The sequence below is a fragment of the Leiobunum rupestre genome, chromosome 1, assembly GCF_980474605.1.
Source record: "Leiobunum rupestre chromosome 1, qqLeiRupe1.1.hap1, whole genome shotgun sequence".
In the NCBI taxonomy this organism is placed as follows: domain Eukaryota; kingdom Metazoa; phylum Arthropoda; class Arachnida; order Opiliones; family Sclerosomatidae; genus Leiobunum; species Leiobunum rupestre.
In genome coordinates this window covers 77,489,352-77,508,986 of record NC_143384.1, presented here as the reverse complement: position 1 = coordinate 77,508,986, position 19,635 = coordinate 77,489,352, and the positions used below count along the sequence as shown (strand labels likewise).

The window sequence follows — 19,635 nt, the reverse complement described above, 5'->3', positions numbered from 1 at the left end:
CAATTTCCAATATCATATAATGACTCGCACACCCAGGAAATCAATTATGTCCAAATATCCACACCAATAAAAAATAATAAATGTCCGTAGACGGAATAGTTAGGGCTCTTTATAAATAAAACAAACTAACCCGACTGAACTGCATTAAACATCTTAATCAGTCGAGAAAACGTTTAAAATAAATTACCACTATGTAAACAACTCGATATTTTCTTCATAAATGAACTATTACCCTTGAAAACTAATACGCTAGATAAAAAAAGACTGGAAAAACGAAATAAATTACAAAAAACTAACGGGTTATCTGGTTATACCCTTTAACCTTTTTATCTGCTGACTGCGCTAAAACTAGATTTGACCTTTTAATTTTCAAACATAAAATATTTAGACTTTAACAAGTTCAAAAAAATTAAAACACAAAGTTCAATAAACAATATATACAGATATTGTATTCATCCGTTAGTAAAAAACCCGCCTTCTCATAATGGTTCCTTTACATTAATATTTTCCCTAAGGAAGTCAATGGCTCGGCGGTGAATTATCTGCATTGTAACAATGCGACCCGAGTTCAATTCGTGATCAAGATCGAATTTTGCATTAAAATACTAAAATATTTAATTAAATATTAGATTAATATAATTTATAAATATTTAATTAAATAAAAGATTAATATAATTTATAAATATTTAATTAAATAAAAGATTAATATAATTTATAAATATTTAATTAAATAAAAGATTAATATAATTTATAAATATTTAATTAAATAAAAGATTAATATAATTTATAAATATTTAATTAAATAAAAGATTAATATAATTTATAAATATTTAATTAAATAAAAGATTAATATAATTTATAAATATTTAATTAAATAATATATTAATATAATTTATAAATGTTTAATTAAATAAAGATTAATATAATTTATAAATATTTAATTAAATATAAGATTAATATAATTTATAAATATTTAATTATTTATAAGATTAATATAATTTATAAATATTTAAAATGATGTAGACTAAATTATAGTACCTAACGTTATAACTTTGTAAAGGACATTCGCCAAAGCTGTTTTTTAGAAAAACACAGCTCGGAGAGGTAATAAAATGTTAAGATCTGATAAATATATTAAGGTGCTCACGATTAGAAAACAAAATGATTTAAAAATAATTATTATTTTAGATACATCATATCTAACATTATTCCTCATAAGTTAGAAAATGGTTTCTAACAAAAATTAGGTTTAAAAGTGACACCGATTACTGTAACATGAAATAGATTACAGCCTCCTATAATGCCTTATCTGTAATCAGTTACGTAATCATTTTAATACAGTCAAAGCCTTAGAAGTTCGGGGGGGGGGAAGCAGTATAAACCCGGCGGCCTGGAGGTAGCAGTCCCCTGGTGGTAAGATGATAAGAAAATAAATTCGAAACCCAAAAACGAATCAGATTTACTATTTTTTGAATTTAGAAATCTTATGGATGAAATATTTTTTTTTTATAATTTACCCCGGTCACCTGAATTAAAGGCAATAAAAGTCGCAAGATGACATGTGCCTAGGGTGGTGCCCTGGGTATTAGTCTAGCTGATTATTAGTTATTTAAAAAATTAACAGAGAAATAGAAGAGATTTCGGTAAGTTTCCAATTTATTTTGATACAAAAGCAATATTTCTTTATAAAATTAAGGACCGTAGTTCTATTAAGCAGTTTCTACCTTTATTTCATAAATTTTAATTTTTAAACCGATCATAAAGTTAACATTATATCCCGCCCAGAAAATTGTTTGGGAGGGGCATTGCCCCCTGCCCAACCGGTCACTGCACCCCTGACCTGTTCGTACAATCCCTCAGTTGCTATTTCAAATAAGTTATCATTGGATAATTAATATTCTGCGGGTTATAATTGGCTTTAACTACTATAATTGGCTTTAACTATAAGCATAATATTTTAAGAAACTTCTTCGCGGGAAAGTATGGAACCTTCGATACCCACCATGTTCAAAATCTTAAACAGAGTTTCCCTATAAACAATGAAATTAGAGCTATAAAGATAACAATTAATAACATTAATAATCAGCTAACCTAATACCCAAGGCACCACCATAGGCCAAAGTCGACTAGCTATTTATAATGCCTTTAAACAGGTGGCCGAGTGACAATGCGTAGGAGGGTGGTGGCAAGCCCATCATACCACGTTCTTCTAAGTTCGATTAAAGCCCGACTAAGGGTTAAAAACTCAACACGTCGAGACTAGGACAAAAGTGTAAAATGTTGTAGGAAAAAAGTTAATGACTCACACACCCAGGAAATCATTGACTGCGTTAGAAATCGTAGATATCCAAATATCCACACCAAATATATTTACAAGAAGCAAAAACCTTACCATCAACAAAGCACAGAGAGCCACTTGACTAACCGCCAGCTCTTAAAGCAATAAACGGTAAATTATAGCCTTTGAATTAACACAACTATATATAGGTCGTTAATAATACCCGTAAATAAATAACAAAAAACTAACAAAGTGGACCACCCACAGCGTCTACCCTTTAACCCTCTTATCTCGGCTGACTGCGCTAAAACAAGATTTAACCTTTAAAATTTCATTCGTAAAAAAACCAGATTAGGCCTTCATAAATTCATTAACAAAAAAAGACTTTATTATCTATTATGCTTACGATGCGTGTCTTAATTTCAGTGAACCTAAGCAGCTATCGGTGGTTCTGTGGTAGAGCGCTCGACTGCCAAGCCGAATGGTCTGAGTTCGAAACCTGGGTTGCGCATTTGTTTTTAATCAATAGAGAAACGCTAAATTAGAATTTCTTCGATGCAATAATTTCAATTTCAATTCTATTTCAATTAAACCAAAATTTCGTACTCTATTAAATACGCTTCCGATAAAGCTGAAGGTCTAATTTTCAATAAGACGTAACAAGTGTCGGTGGTTCTGTGGTAGAACGTCCGCTTGTCAAGCAGGAGGTCTCGGGTTCAAATCCCGCCCGATGCGATCGCAAATTGATACTGAGACGAATACCGTGTACAACTGGTGGAAACCCTGCCATTGGATGTTGAGAGGTAGCATTACACTCGGCACTCGGTCCGTCCCAAAGTCATTAAGAAGAAGTTGGAGAGACAACGCCCATATAAACACAACAGACTCAACATGCACAACCATCAGAACACGAACACAACAAATTCAACACTCACAACCTACGCATAAACATTACAAAAACGTAATACACCGAACCACGACGGTGAGCGAAAAAACATCATCCAAACCCAACCGCAAATGAATCCGTTAACGCTCACCGTCACACGGTGGTTTTGCCAACCCTTCGAGAAACTGCGAACGCAGAGGTCTCGAGAAACTGCGTACGCGGTGATTACCCTTTGCACCGAAAATGCGAACGCGTTCGCAGGCCTGACAGACAGACCCACAGACCCACAGACATACACGGTGGTTGTATAAAAATTGTATATCGTCACGATTTTGAGGTACCCGATATTGAGTTATTAACGAAAATAGAAAAATGTATTAATTTGGCATTGAACAGTAAAAATTTGCTGGCCCTTGGTCCTTGGAAAATTAGGAAGTGATAGGCTAAGGATTTAGAAACGTAAGGAATATTATCTATTTTCTAGTTTGATAAAACGTTTTGAGATCTTCGTTGGGATTTTAAGCATGGATAAACGAATTTATTTTTCAAATAAAAAACTTAAAACTTCCAATGAAAATTATAATGACAATGTAAGTATAGTCATTTTGGAAACAAGTCCTGAACCCAATGAATCTCGTAGCAGTATATTGAAAAATATAAATGACTTAGAGGAAATAGATAAAATTGGTGAAAATGTGAATGCCGCATCTTCATCTACGCCAACAGATATCGGAGATAACGTACGTTGTCATATATTAGACGTTGGGAAATATTTGGATCAAAGAAATGCTCAAATAACCGATGATTTAAAAGTACAGATTTTACGTACACCATGGACACCACCATCGAGCTACGATTTCAAAAGCGATTTACCATATGTGGATAACGAATCGAAATCAAAACCAAAACGTACTTTTCGCCGTCAGTGGTTGACTGAATATTCGAATTGGCTCGTATATTCCGCTGAAGTTAAAGGCGTTCTGTGTAGAACTTGTGTTTTATTTCGGCCACCTACGCACAGAGGATACCACGGTAGCTTCGTAGTCCAACCCTTTACGAAATACCAACATATGCATGAACGCTGTAATGACCATTTAAAATCGGAATGCCACAAATTTTCTACTCTACAAGCAAAAGCTTTTTTGGATACTGTTGACAAACAGAAGAATGTAGTGGAGCACATAACTTCCGCTGCTAGTCTAAATGTTAAAAACAAATAGAGAAAAACTCGTATCAGTCGTATCATCGCTAATATTTTGTGGAACCCACGACACGGCTGTTCGCGGCAAAAATTCTAAACAGGGTGTTTTCCATGATCTACTCGAGTTCCGTGTTGAAGCAGGCGATACCTTACTTCGTGACCATTTTAGTTAAACCGAGGCTACGGAGCATTCTTTCGCGAAAAATGCCAAATATACTTATCATAGAACTCAAAATGAACTAATTTCTATTTGTGGTCAAGTAATTCAAAAAGATATTATATCGGAAATTAACGCAACAAATGCGTTTTCCGTAATTGCGGACGAAACAGCGGATATTTCTAGGAAAGAACAATTATCAATTGGGGTTCGTTTTGTTGATAGAAGCCAAACTTGAGCAACGATAAGAGAAGAATTCTTAGGTTTTACATCATTGGAAAAGTTAACTGCTGAAGCAATATCTAAAGAAATTTTGAACTTTTTGCGATCCTGTGGATTAGATATGGAGAAACTAGTTGGACAAGGCTACGATGAATGTTCTACGTCTGGCAGGGCCGGATTAACCAATAGGCCGAATAGGCCGGGGCCTAGGGTACCAAGCCTACAAGGGGCACCAAGAGGGTTCGAAAAAAATAAAAGTACAAAACTTTAATAATTTGCTTTTCACCAAATATTTTCCGGAGTTATTTTAGTAAACGCGTCCACCCCTATGAACCAAAAACGTTTGATTGTCACATTCTCTGACGAACTGCCGCCTAGCCCCTCACGACATACTAAATCTGGCAGCAAAACTAATTTTCCTTCCATTTCTCAATTATAAATTGAGGAAGCGCCTTGAAAGGGGGGCACCAAAATTAACTTGGGCCTAGGGCCCCATAAAGTCTTAATCCGGCCCTGATGTTTGGTGAAAAAGGTGGCGTTAACAAACTGGTCAGAGATGAGTATCCTAAAGCATTATATATTCATTGCGCTAGTCATAAACTAAATTTAGTCGTAAACGACTTAAACAAACTAAGCGCGATTCGAAACACAACAAGTATAGTGAAAGAAATAATCACATTCTTTCGGGAAAGTGTTTTAAGACGAAAGCTTATTCCAAATATAGGTACCTCTTTTTTGCGAAACACGGTGGTCGGCCAAGTACAAGTCCATTCGGATATTCTCAAAGAATTTTATTTTCATCGTTCAAGCGCTGGAGGACCTTAGCTCAAACCGCAGTGCTAACGCTAAAACACGCCAGAATGCACATCAGCTGTTAGTTACTACTCCAATTTTTATAGTGAGTTTACATATTATCGCCAAATATAGCGATATCCTCGAACCGGTGACAAATATTCTACAAGGGGAATCTATGGATCTTTTAAAAGTACGGGATAACATCAGTGAGCTATATAGTGAGTGATTATATAATTAGCGAATAAGTAGATTAGTCCATTATGAAAAGGGATAATAAAGCTAAACCTTAAACAAATTTGAATGGACTATTCTGCATTTTAAAGCCAGGGTTCCATATTACATTCTTTACCTGAGAACAAAAATCCAGATAACACGTACTTCTTTTGTTAATGCTTAATTCAGCCCTGACTCAACTATAATCTAGTGGTACATACGTATAAAATCACCAATATCATTTTAAGTGGCGCTTGAGGCTGCTTACCACCTGAAGTAGCGGTAGATTTAGGAACAAGTCACCGTTTTTACAGTATTGCTATACGCACATGTGCTATATTAATTGGGATTTTGCAGCATTCGTTGTCACAATAAACAACCTTGGTCCGTAGACAAACGCAACGTAGCGTATACAATGGACTTGACTGATGTTATTGGAGAGTTTGGAGCATTACAAAAGAGAATTCTTTTAATAAACGCGCTCAAGCAATTCGTAGTTTCTTCTGTTTTCAATAATTACCATTTTACTTCGAGAAGCCCTTTGTTTAGTTGCGACTATTCTTTTTTGGGAAATGTCTCCGCTGGTGAATTGTACAGCAACTACACCAGTTCTAAATGCAGTGTTGCTATAGCTAACATTTCCGAATGGAATTCTACACGAGAGAGTGAGACTTGTCAACATTTCATCTATTTAACTCCAAATCGGTTTTCAGTGGCGCAAGAGGTAAGTGCATTTACCTGCCAAATTAAAAAAATTATGTACGTTAAAGCCGAATACTAACAAATGAACTACCCGTGGTGTTACCCACCGATTTGTTCAAACTCGCTGGTTATGTAGACCCTTGAGATTTGAAGGGTAACCCTATAAAAACTTTTAAAAAATATTTGTTTTCTATTTTTATAAAATTTATAATTGGGCCATTTTTAACTGTTTTGGTAAACTACGAGTGAATTTGAGTAAATGCAAGTAAATTTTTAGTATATATATATATATATATACGTAATGTATATAATGTAAGTATGTGAATAAATACTAAAATACAATTGTCAATTTACAAAATTGGGTAAACAAATTAATTTGGGTAATTTTAAAATTTTAGGTAAAATCATGTAAATTTAATTAATTTCACAAAAAATAGGTGAATTGCCGGTAATTTGGGTAAAATCAAGTACATTTCGTTAAAATCGAATAAATTGGGTAAAAATGGAATAACTTTAAAAAAAATCCAAAAAGTGGATAATTTCGATATAATTGGTTAAGCTTAAATTCGACAAAATCCAATTTTTTATGAGTAAACTCGAACATATTTAAATTAAGTAAACTTGAATAAAAGTAGCTTGATGACTTAGGCCTAAGGCGGTGCCTAGGTTATTAGCCTAGCTGACTATTTCTTTCTTTCTTTAATATTGTTTTCGCTTAATTGGATAAAATTGATTAAGATTTGATTTTCATGTTTAATTTTTTTGAGAAAGATTTAAATGTTATGTTTAATTATTTATTATCATTAATTATAAAAAATATTTATAACCTAAATTCTTAATTAACAATAAACAACATTGTCAAATGTTTTTTGCTATTAGGTGATATATTATTTTCATAAACAATTACGTCTTCGCGAGTTCCGAGTCATGGTCGAGGGGTCCGTCGCTTAAGAAAAATGCGTACAAGATTCGGAATCAAGGAATCTTAGAATTGATTCCAAAAATTCTTTATACCCAGTGGCGGACTGGCCATAGAGTGAACCTGCCCGATGGCAGTTGGGCCCCACGGACCGTTCATGAAGTGGGCCCCTCAAACATGATAGAGTTATAGTTGTTAAAGCTGGGGCCCTTTGTCTTCTGGCAGCCCAAAATATTAGACCCAGTCCGGCACTGTTTATACCATTAGATTCCGCCTTGATTCCATGATTATATTCTGATTCTTTCGTAATCCAAATTGATTTTTATGATTTCACGTTCGATTCCGTGGATTAATTCCTTAAAAAAAATCGTTGATTCTGCTTGATTTTAAGATTCTGCTAAAATTCCAAATAATCACAATTTTACATAAATTCAGAATTTCTTAATTGATCCCTCATACTCTTAGTTTATTCTGATTAAGGATATTTCTTTGTTTATATTTAAAGGGAACAGGAAATGTAATATTTTGCATTACAAGGGTTCCGCAACCTACTTTGCAGCATTTGATAATGATGTTCTGTATCCCTCCACCAGCATCCGCGATCACTACGTATTCCAACTACACCCATCTATTACCATTTTTCTGCAAATTAGGTTGCCCATCCCTTTAAAATGATACTGCCTAAAATAAAAAGGTGGGATCCAACTTCTCCGCTCTCGGAAGACATACGCACTCCCCACCATCCCCACGGGCCTTGGAAGGCTTACGCCCCATCCCCACGCCGACTTCGTTATAGATTTGTAAAGTACGTAGCAACAGAAAAAATTGACGAAGAAGCAAAGATTCAGAGGCACGATCGAGAGGGTGCCAGTCCCGGATAAAGGACTAGGCCTATACCAGGCACAGGCGCGGGTTTTTATGCTTTCTTTACATAGGCTCCCACCAAAATTTGCCTAGGGCCCCACCTTCAGTAAATCCGGTAATGGCGGGCGCGATTTTGATTCATATCCTCCATGATTAACCGAAAAGATTCCATCACTAGAGTTTGATTCCCGAGGTGATTCCACGATTCTGGTATGATTCCAGATTCATGAGATGATTCAATGATTCTAATTTGATACCTTATAAAATTCCATGATTCGGTTATGATTCCAGATCCGAAGATGATTCTTTGATTCCGGAAAAATTTAAGATTCCCGGCCAGATTCCTGTGATTCGGAATAAGGGAATCCAGGGCCTATAGGTAATTCCTTGAAGTGACGGACCTCTCGGTTATGGTAGATTTGAAAGTTGTATAACGGAGCTGTACCAGATGGATATCACCAGGAAGGATAAGGGAGTCGTAAAATACGCGACAAGTACGATTTAAGCGCCATCTACACAGCTAAAGATTTGAAATGGCTGAATGCTGAGAGTAGGCTGAGAGCAGGGAGAATAGATGGCCCATAAATCGAACCGGTCCCTTTGATTTTACCCCATTGTCACCCCTAGGAGTCTCGGTTCCCCGGCTGGGACATATTGTGACTCCCGTTAGCGTTGTGCAGTGTGAAAAAGATTTAGTAGAATTAGAACTTCCAACATATATTTGACGATCAACTACTATTTATAACGTGTTCCAATGTCAAACGCTAGTGCGGCCCCCGTGAACCGATAAGCTCATTTGAAAGTAGTCATAGCCTCATAGGTCGTAGGAAAAACATTTATTTTAAGGTTGCCCCCTTAGGAATTTGTTGGCCCCCTCAACTGAAAAATCCTGGCTACTGGCCTGGGTTGCCATGACAAAACGGCTGGCCAATAGGGTTTTACACAATACAAAGGAGTCTACATAAGCAGCGAGTTTGAACAAAATTTGCGGGTAACACCAAAAGTAGTTCCCTTGTAAGAGCTAAACATGTTCGACCAATGAAATAGTAGGAATTTTTCTTTACAAAAAATGATTTTTGTAATAGAAATTTCTGATGGTTTTTACCAGTCTTTCTAATTAGCTCATATTTCTTGGAAAATCCACATAAAGTGTACTTTTGGATTTGATGAAAATATGGGCTTCTGTGTTTCGTCTCAAGAAAAATTTATTGGATAGCCAGGCAACTCTTAAAGCTCTGAAGTCAGTTTACGTTGATGGGCCGCTCACTCCAATAATATTTACGACACCATCGTATGATTTAATCAAATGATTAGATTAGATTAGATTAAAATTAAATCTGTAGCTTTGGCTGTACAAATATTAAAAATGATTAAATCATGGTAAAATTTGTAATCATGTTTATACGGATACCCTGTAACTAGGGATGCAACGGTTCCACTTTTTTGGACTATCTCGGTTCCGGATCCGGTTCCAGTTTCTTAATTTTTACTTTATCGGTTCCGGTTACGGTTCCGGTTCTTAAAATTTTAATTTATCGGTTCCGGTTTCGGTTTCGGTTCTCCAAATTTAGAACCGATCGGTTCCGGTTCCTAAACAGTTCCTATACGGTTCCAGTGTGTTTAGTATTAATTAAAGTTAAATACACAAGCAATTCAAATGAAGTTAAAGATAAATAAAATCCACCACATTTATTTATTTAGAATGTAAAATTTGTTTTTGATAAATTATATTTTAAAAATAGTAGCTTTCTCAGTGACGTAGCTATGGGTTCGGGATCCTCCCGCGAAACTGTTTTTGGGGTCCCTTATAATCATTAAGGTTGATTCGCGATTATCGCCATCTAGAGTTAGGGCTAACATGTATTGCCTTATACAATTAGATTTAATACGTACTTGCATGTTAAATATATAATTCGCTTAAAAATGGCTTAAAGCCCTAAGTTAAATCACGGCAATCAGCGTCCAGTAGCGGCGCTAAGGTTTTTTCACAGGTGGGCTACTTATTTTGTGGCCCCTAAGAATTTTGTGGCCTTACAACTTTAGTGACCCCTTATAAATTTTCCAGGAAGCGAGAAGAGCAAGTTCGTTTTATTGTTGCTTTTACTGGACCCACTACTGACCTTGTATCCGACCTTGAGGGGACACGTGCATGCCCGGGGTATTTCCCTAAATTCCCTTAAACCCCTTTCTTTTGTTTCTATTATCAATTCAACTTTATCCCAATTTCTGCTCCCTTCCTGCCGAATCTATCTCTTTATGGTCTACTATCTTTTTGAGTAAACGAATTGATTTTGAAAGCTTTTTTTCAGAAAAACGTTTCTTGGCAATAAAACAAATTTCTAGAGATAAAGAAAATTGATAAATTTAAATATGTGGCCTCTTAATTATAAATACGTGGCCCCACTCAGAAATGCAGGGGGCTAAAGCCCTCTTCAGCCCACCCTTAGCGCCGCTACTGTCAACGTCTGGAGCATTAAAAACAAAGGTTCTGGTAGAACTTGGAAGTCTGGAGTTCAAACTACCAAGTCCGACCAGAATCTCGACCTTCATGTAGATGACCTAATGTAAAATAATTTAAAAAAATATTGCTACTATTATCTCGTAGGGAACTCATGCAAGCGCGTTATTTGCTTATTCAATAAAGTAGGGTAAAAATTAAATCTTCGGTTTGAAAATTCCCATGGTCTCATCGTTTCAAGATGAAAGGGGGAGGGGGATGATGTACTTTCAAGTTTTGGGGAGAGATTGCCTTCCTTTCCGCTCCTCATTTCAGGGGCGTAGGAACGTTTTAGGAGTTGGAGGGGGCAAAGAGATATGAAACGGGGGTCTAGCCCTAGATGTAGAGTGAGTAATCGGTCGCGAATGTCATTAAGGCATTAACAGGAACACCATTTATCATACGAAGTGTATTTTAGTCTTTAGAGTCGTTTATGAATTTAAGATACACAAATCCACACTAATAATATGAGAATGGTTTTGAATTTTTAAAGTAGTGTAGCTGTTACTGTTTGACTACTATGTAAATTGGCGGGAAAAGACACAGTTGAGCTTCTATAAGCTTTGTGTGCTTTTAAATTGAGAATTTGAGCTTTTGAAGATTTCCAATGACCAAAAAGTTGAAGGGGCAATAACATAAGTTGCCCCTCGCAGTAAAATTCTAGGGAGGGGCATTGCCCCCCTGGTTCCTACGCCCCTGCCTCATTTCATTGAAAAATATAAAGAAAAGATTTCTATGACTCGTTTTGTTTTCAGTTGAGTATATCGTTCTAAATGGAGTCCATATTATTTCGTTCAATAAGCATTGTCATTTGTGAAATGTAAGAAAATGCATAAGTTGAAATTTTAGATTATCTATACAAAAACTACCCAGGCCAGTGATTATATTATGCAAACCAATTAGCCTTACCTTAAAAACTTTAAATTCAGAAACACAACTTAGTTATTATTAATTTACAATTTTTAACGATCTGCTATAGAACACGTGTCTCGATACTTTTCAAACTTCAGTATCTTACTTTCATTATGTACGTTGTTTGGATATTTATGCGACGGTTATTGTGGTTGTATTTATAAAGTTTTGGGCGCGCCTGTGGAGACATAAAGAAATATTTGAAGCAAGTAAAACATGAACTTGAGATGACAAGAGAAAACATTAGACGAGGCCTCGCGCGGTTGGACTGTACACAGTCCCATAGGCAATTTGGGGGCCCCTCGATGGAAGACCCCCCCCCCCATTGCGGAGTCTGTTGGGGCATTATTTACGCAACTGGCTTTTCTGCTGTCTCTCCTCTAAGTCGGTTGCGAAGGGGATTGAAAATTATGCTTGCCCATTGTCCCACTAGATAATTGCTCGGAAGGCACACTTAAAGCAAACATTTGGAAGACGAGCCCATTTTCAATTGAGAACACGTAAGGGTGTGTCAGTTGACAGTTACGTAGAAACCCACATAGAGATATCTGAGATAGGATAAAGATGAGCTTATATGAAAATCTTATAGTAAATTAGGAAGTTTAATTCTTAAATTTCAACATGCGCTAAATGTTGGTGTCACGTCTTTCGCTGGATCATAAGAGGACTGGTGACATAGCTGTTGGAAATGACTAGCCAGGCAATTACTTTTAAAAACTGAATTTATTTTCTTAACTCTTTCATTGAGTTGCGTTGAAGATACAACATTTTGTATGGAACAATATGAGTGAATATTACAATTGAAACTGGGTTTATATACAGCTTATTAAAAAGGTATTGAGTTCGACCTTATCTTATCAAGATAATAAACATTAATTTTAACTAACGCTTATTTCTTTTAAATTAAACCTTTTTAGGGTTTTTTCTATTTTTTTTTTCTTTATGTTTACGTAATCGCAACATCCTCCGCCCGATGGACAATGATTGTTCATGACCCTTCGCTGATTTCTAAGTTGTATAGGTGTTGAACGGCTCTTTTTGCTGTGACGCCACCAGGTAGCCTTAGACTGCACGCCCGAACCTTTCCATCACGTCCAGGAAAGACTTCGGTAATACGTCCGATACGCCATACTTGTCGAGGTAATTTTTCATCGCCCAAGAGTACGACATCGTTCACCTTGAAAGGAACGGTGCTGGTTACTGTTTTGCTGGTGTGGGCCGAGCGAAGTTCTAGTAGGTAATTGTTGCGCCAGCGATGCCAGAAATGGTTCAGAACGGCTTGACGATGTTTAAGTCGCTGAATCAGCCGTCTCTCGTTGGCGTTGACGTCTGGTCTCTTGAAGGAATGATCGGGAATCGAAGTGGCTCGTTGACCAATGAGAAAATGTGAGGGAGTCAACGGGAATGGCTCGTTCGGGTCGGTGTCGTTGTACGTCAACGGTCTTGAGTTGACGACTGCCTCAATTTCAGTTAGACTCGTTACTAGTTCTTCGAAGGACATTGCATTATTCCCAATGGTTTTCTTTAAACAGGTCTTCACGGAACGGACAAGCCGTTCCCAAAAACCACCCCACCAGGCAGCGTACTCCGTGATATATCTCCATGCTATTCCCTTGTGGCCCAGATATTCTTGAAACGGCTTTTCTTCGATATTCCGGTAAAGCTTTTCAAGATCTCGGTCGGTTTTCTTAAAGGACTTTGCATTATCAGAATATACGTTTGAACAAATTCCTCTTCGAGCCACAAATCTTCGGAAAGCCATCATAAACTTGTCGGCGCTCATATCAGACACCAACTCCAAGTGAATGGCTCGGGTTACTCCACAAGTAAAGAGAGCGATGTAGACCTTCATGGAACCTTCCAGCCTCGCAGTTTTTAAAGGACCGGCGAAGTCGATTCCGGTTGTCGCAAATGGAGGCGCCTCGTTGACTCTTTGGAAAGGCAGGGGGGCGGCAATTTGATCTCCAGCCTTGACGCTGAAACGCCGACAAACCGTACATCTTCCAATTATCCTCTTCACCATCTGACGACCTTGAAGTATCCAGTAGTTCTCCCTTAGTTGCGTCAAGGTAGCATTTAGACCTCCGTGCATCATGGCGCAATGGCTTTCTTTTACTAAGAGCTCGGACAACCTGTGTTTGGATGGTAGAAGGTATGGATGTTTGACTTGATATTCGAGATTTGAGTTCTGCAAACGTCCTCCGACTCGAAGCATGCCATCTTGTAGAAATGGACAAAATTGAATGATTTTTGAGTTCTTTGGTAACGGTTGACTGTTCAGCAAACACGCGACTTCCTCTAGAAATGACTCTTGTTGGACTTGACGTATCCATTTTTTACGAGAATTTTCTATTTCTTCTGTTGCTAGGGGACCAGTTCTTCTTTGGTTCCTTGTATTGTTTCGCCAACGTAGAATCCAGGAAGTTACTCGAAGTACTCGAGTTACTGAGCTGTATTTTTGCAGATCCATGACGGGTTCACTTTCTTGCACGAGACCGGGCATTTGAATAGTTCGCCTCTCTTCTTCTACTTCTTGATTGTCGTTGGAAAACTTCGAATTTCTCGGCCACGTCCATTTTTCTTGTAGAAGCCATGGAGGTCCATTCCACCAGATTCTGTTTGACATGAGTTCGTTTACGGAGCATCCTCGGGACGGCAGATCCGCGGGATTGGTCTTTCCAGCGCAGTGACCCCAGGACGACGGCTCTGTTAACTTGTGAATTTCGGCAATCCTGTTTGCTACGAAAGGTTTCCACTCTCTAGCCAATCTTTGGATCCATTGAACGACGATGGTGGAATCGGTCCAACAATAATAAGTGGTGATCTCGCCGTTAAAGACGCCCAACAAATAGCTCAGTAATCGAGAACCAACCAATGCTGCCATCAACTCCAGACGAGGTATTTTTAATTCTTTTATTGGAGCGACTCTGGTTTTTGATGAAAGCAGACTGACTCCAATCTTTCCAGTAACTGTCTCGTATCTTAGGTATGCTACGGCTCCATAAGCTTGTTTGCTTGCGTCGCAGAATAGATGGATTTCTTTCGAGATGATTCTTTCTTCACAATCTTGATAGTACCATCGTGGGATCGAGACATGACGTAAATCATCGAGTTCGTGACACCATTTATTCCATTCCTCCGTTAGAAAACTTGGCAGTTCAGAATCCCAGTCCAAGCCAGCCAGCCATAGCTTTTGAAAGAGACATTTGACACGTACCAAGAATGGAGACAGGAAACCAATGGGATCGAAGACTCGAGCCGTCGCTTGCAAAACACTTCTCTTCGTATTTTTTCTTGTCTTCAGAAATTCTTTGAGAGTCGATACGTCAAAGACCAGAGTATCTGCCTGAGAATTCCAGGAGATGCCGAGGACCTTGAGAGGCAGCGGGGATTTTTCTAAATTCGGGACCAAAGATTTATCTTCTTGAACTCCTTGGTCTTTCCAATGTTTTACTAGCTCCTCAGAATTCGATGTCCATTTTCTCAAATTCATTCCAGCTCGTGAGAGGATGTCCTTGGATTGATGGTAAAGTATCTTCGCTTCTTCGACATTCGGCTTTCCTGATATGAGATCGTCCACATAGATACTTTTTTCGAGTTCTTTTATTGTCTCAGGATACTGGTCCTTATACTGGTCGAAGTGATACTTCAATACTGCGGCCAAGTGAAATGGACTTGAACAGACCCCGAACAAGACCCTTGTCATGCGCAGGTGAATGAATCTTACGGGTTCGCTTCCCTTTGGTAGGGACTTGATCCAAAGAAATCTCGTGAATTCACGGTCTGGTACAGCCAGCGTTATCATCAAGAACGCTTTCTCAATGTCTGCCATGATAGCTATTTTGTTTCTTCGGAAACGGATGAGTAACGCTAGTAAGTCGGGATTCAAGTTCGGCCCAGGGTTAAGTAGAGAGTTCAATGATGGACATCCTTTTTCGTGCGCCGCTGCGTCAAAGACGATACGAAACTTCGTTGTCTCTTTATCTTCTCGTATTACAGGAAAATGTGGTATGTAGTACTTCGGCTCTTCGGACTGGATCAGCTCATGTGGGACTTCCTCTACGATACCCTGTTGTTGGTAGTCATCAAACGTTTCTTGATAGCGCTGGTATAATGTAGGGTTTCGCTGACATTTCTTCACGAGGCCTTGCATGCGTCGACTGGCCAGTGCGAAATTACTTCCAAGTTGTTCAACTTGATCTTCCTTCCATAGCAATTTTACTTCATATCGTCCGTCTTGAATCTTGATATTAGAATTATGCTTCAGGATTAACTCTTCATCCGTTCTTGATATAGATTCTTCATCCAGGATCCCTAAGGACTCAAGCTCCCAGAACGCCTTTAGACTCATCTCGTCTTTTTCTTCTTCTTCCTCTTCAACTATCGCATTCATCACGACGACACCCTGAGCAAATACGTTCGAAGACATCAGGGTTGGCCCTTGAACTGCCCATCCTAGTCGACTTTCCAAAGCGACGAGAGAGTCCGTTAATCTGTGAATCACGCCGGTGACTATCTTCCAATAGTAGTCCCCTGCTATTAGCATAGACAGCTCTCTTCTTACAGGTTGACCATTTACTTCAGACTTGTCCGCCAATTGGATACCTCTCTTCGCCATTGTTTCTCTGATATCGTTATCTGGCATACCGATAACTGCTCCTAGGATCTTCGGGCTCTCGAATACGGACATCTCGATACTACTTGTCGGATCATTCAGGCCCCGTAGAAGGACCTTGACTTTCCTTCTGGTCGATGCTGTTGATTTCTCTGTTTCGAACCCTCCAACGGTGATGGTACCTTCTCCAATGATTGGCAATTGAAGTCTTTCGACTACGTCTTTAGTTATGAAGGACCTCTGAGCGCCGTTATCCAAGAGACATCGTATCGGCTGTTTTCCATTAATACCTTCTGCGTATACAACGATTGTTTGAAGGAGTACTTGCTGACCGTGAAAATCTTGCGTCGGACAGCTCGCCGCCATAGATATCAATTCATTATTTTTCTCAGACGATTGTAGTTCTTTTTCCGAAGTTCTTGGTTTTTCTCCATGAATGTCTCGGCATATTGATACGTGATGTCGCCTTTGGCATTTCTTACATCTGTTTTTTGATTTACAGCGTCGAGCGGTATGTCTCGGTTTAAGACATAGAAAACATCTATCTTGATGGGTCAGCAACTCCATCTTCCGTTCCAGCGTTGCACTCGTGCAGTCTTCCGGCTTGTGATCGCTATTACAATAACAACAGGTATCTGCATCAGCTACAGCTACGTTCAGGATCGACGCTGTGGGTATTTTGCTTCTCATTGGAAATGCGCTCGATCTGGAGGTCCCGACATCAGCTCTTGAATGGAATCTTACTTTCTTAGCGTCGTCACTATGGTCTCGTATTGGTCTATTAAGCACTGCAGCTCGTTCTCGGCACTCCACTTCTTTTCTCAAGTACTCCATCAGAACGCTTGCATCGTATTCATCGTCGGCCTCGTCCAATTGTCTTGAATACTCCAGCGCCATATCGTGAGGGAAAAGCTGAATTACGATGTGGCAAAAAAGATATCCGTAACTTGCTTGAGGAATTCCTAATGCTTCGAGACACTTGACCTGGACATCACATGTATCATAGAGTGACCTCAATCCGGAAATATCCGTGGATCTTCTGATCGGATCTAATCTGGTTATTTTATCCAGATGACTACTGATGGCCACTCCTTTTCGTCCGTATCGTTTCTCCAATAGTTCGACAGCGACGATGTAGTTTTCTTCAGTAAGCGGAAGTCCAGATATCGTGTTGAGAGCTTTTCCTTCCATATAGGATTTCAAGTAGACGAACTTGGTAACGTTTCCGATGCCATTTTTTCCGTGGATAGCTGCGCTAAACTGATCCCAAAAACTTCGCCATTGCGTAGGGTCCCCATTAAACTGCGGTATCGTTACTCGAGGGAGGTTGACCATGATTTTTCCTTGGTTTTCGTCATAATTCTCCTTGATATTCTCTTTTCGGGATACTTCCTCTACTTCCAGGTCTTGAAAGAACTTCTCTAGCGTGGTCTGCCTTTCAATGATCGCTTCTCTGTATTTTTCTACTTCGTCGATTTCGTTTCCCAATAGGTCTTCAGGTACCAGCGGTTCTAGTTGCTCGTCTTTGTAGCTCAACTTGTCCCTCTTCTCTGAGAGTTGCTTTAATAATTGCCTTAGTCGGTCCTCGTTCCGTTCTTGTTGACTCCATTCGTCATCGATCTTATTCATAATGGCGTCTGTCCTTGTCCTTAAAGTTGCTCTTGCTTTCACCAATCGCTCCATGGTCTGGTTCTTGTATCTTCACCGTCCAAGCTAATAGACTTTGCGTTCTTCTTAAGTGGCTCCGCAAGGATACGTTGAAGGATCTTAATACGTGAATCTTCCTATTGAACTTGTACTTGGTTATGTTCCTCCCGGGTTTCGGCACCAATTTGTCACGTCTTTCGCTGGATCATAAGAGGACTGGTGACATAGCTGTTGGAAATGACTAGCCAGGCAATTACTTTTAAAAACTGAATTTATTTTCTTAACTCTTTCATTGAGTTGCGTTGAAGATACAACATTTTGTATGGAACAATATGAGTGAATATTACAATTGAAACTGGGTTTATATACAGCTTATTAAAAAGGTATTGAGTTCGACCTTATCTTATCAAGATAATAAACATTAATTTTAACTAACGCTTATTTCTTTTAAATTAAACCTTTTTAGGGTTTTTTCTATTTTTTTTTTCTTTATGTTTACGTAATCGCAACAGTTGGTAAATAAAGTTATAGAACCGTTTAAAAACCGTTTAAAACACTGAAAAACCCGGTTCCGGTCCCGTTTTCGGTTATCATTTTTTTACAAATATCACTTCCGGTTTCGGTTCCTAGATTTTACTCGGTTCTTCTCGGTTCCGGTTCCGGTTCCGGTTATCCGTTGCATCCCTACCTGTAACTAGAGCTCGGAGAAACAGATAAATTAACCGCTAAAGTTTTGATTAACCATAAAAATTACGATTAACTGTTTATCCATGGATATTATCCACGGCTATATAGCAATTTAACATGTAAAATAATCGTTTTTTCCCGGATAATTTTCGTTTGTGGAAAAAAATAAATAAAGTAAAAATGTCTTATCCAAACGCCGAGCTCTACCTGTAACAAAGTGATCTGCCCCTCGGTTTACGTCTTTTCTAAATTGGTTTACTGCTGTTTGGAGACAGGCCGTATTACGGTAATGAAAGATCTGAAAGGTGAAAGGCGGGTGCTGACCAGAGTCCGCTATCCTTCTCCGCTTGGGCTTGGCACGGGACTTTCTCACTAATATTATGACTAACCAATCATCTCAAACTGTGGATTGTGATGGTTGGTCATAGGCTGATCAAGGAGATTATTCTTAGTCATTTTAGGAAGAGAGCCTATGAGTTACTTCAGCTTTTTTGAGACTAGCGTTCGGTTGATAATGGTTCTGTTAACAGGACATGGCCAACTTAACAGGTATCTTAATCAGTGCTGAATTAAGGACTAGGCCTACTAGGCACAGGCACCAATGGCCAAAAAAAGGTGTACTGAAAAATCAGCGGATTTTTACTGTTTCACTGGTTTTGCTGTTAAAATTTCACTAACTGACGAAATCAATGGATTTTTCACTGATTCGACTTAAGAGAAAAACATATGAGGCTTGTGGCTTTATTATTTGAAAAATCATTATTCTCGTGACATAAGCTCAGCTTCGGGACATGTGATTTGCGTTTTTATGCTTTCCTTACATAGGCCCCACCAAATTAGTGCCTAGGGCCACACCTAGAATCAGGGCTGGCTTTGATGACGATCAAAATTTATCTCATGTCTTCTGTCGTTGCCCAGAGGTTTGAGCATTTTGGCACCATTTGCAGACTCATCAGTTCTCTAGCATACCGATCAAGCGGATTCTCCACTTTATCGTTGACAATTGAACTTTTCAAGTCTTAATGTGTTTTTTTGGGACC

The 19,635-nt window shown here is 38.5% G+C and overlaps 1 protein-coding gene across 1 annotated transcript; it reads right to left on the bottom strand.

Moving 5' to 3' along the window:
- Window positions 1-12,634: 12,634 nt before the first annotated feature.
- Window positions 12,635-17,944, bottom strand: LOC149966690 (uncharacterized). The gene has a single exon (XM_090167577.1). It carries the CDS (start codon window positions 17,942-17,944, stop codon window positions 12,635-12,637), a length of 5,310 nt encoding a protein of 1,769 aa, XP_090023703.1.
- Between the last annotated feature and the right edge of the window lie 1,691 nt (window positions 17,945-19,635).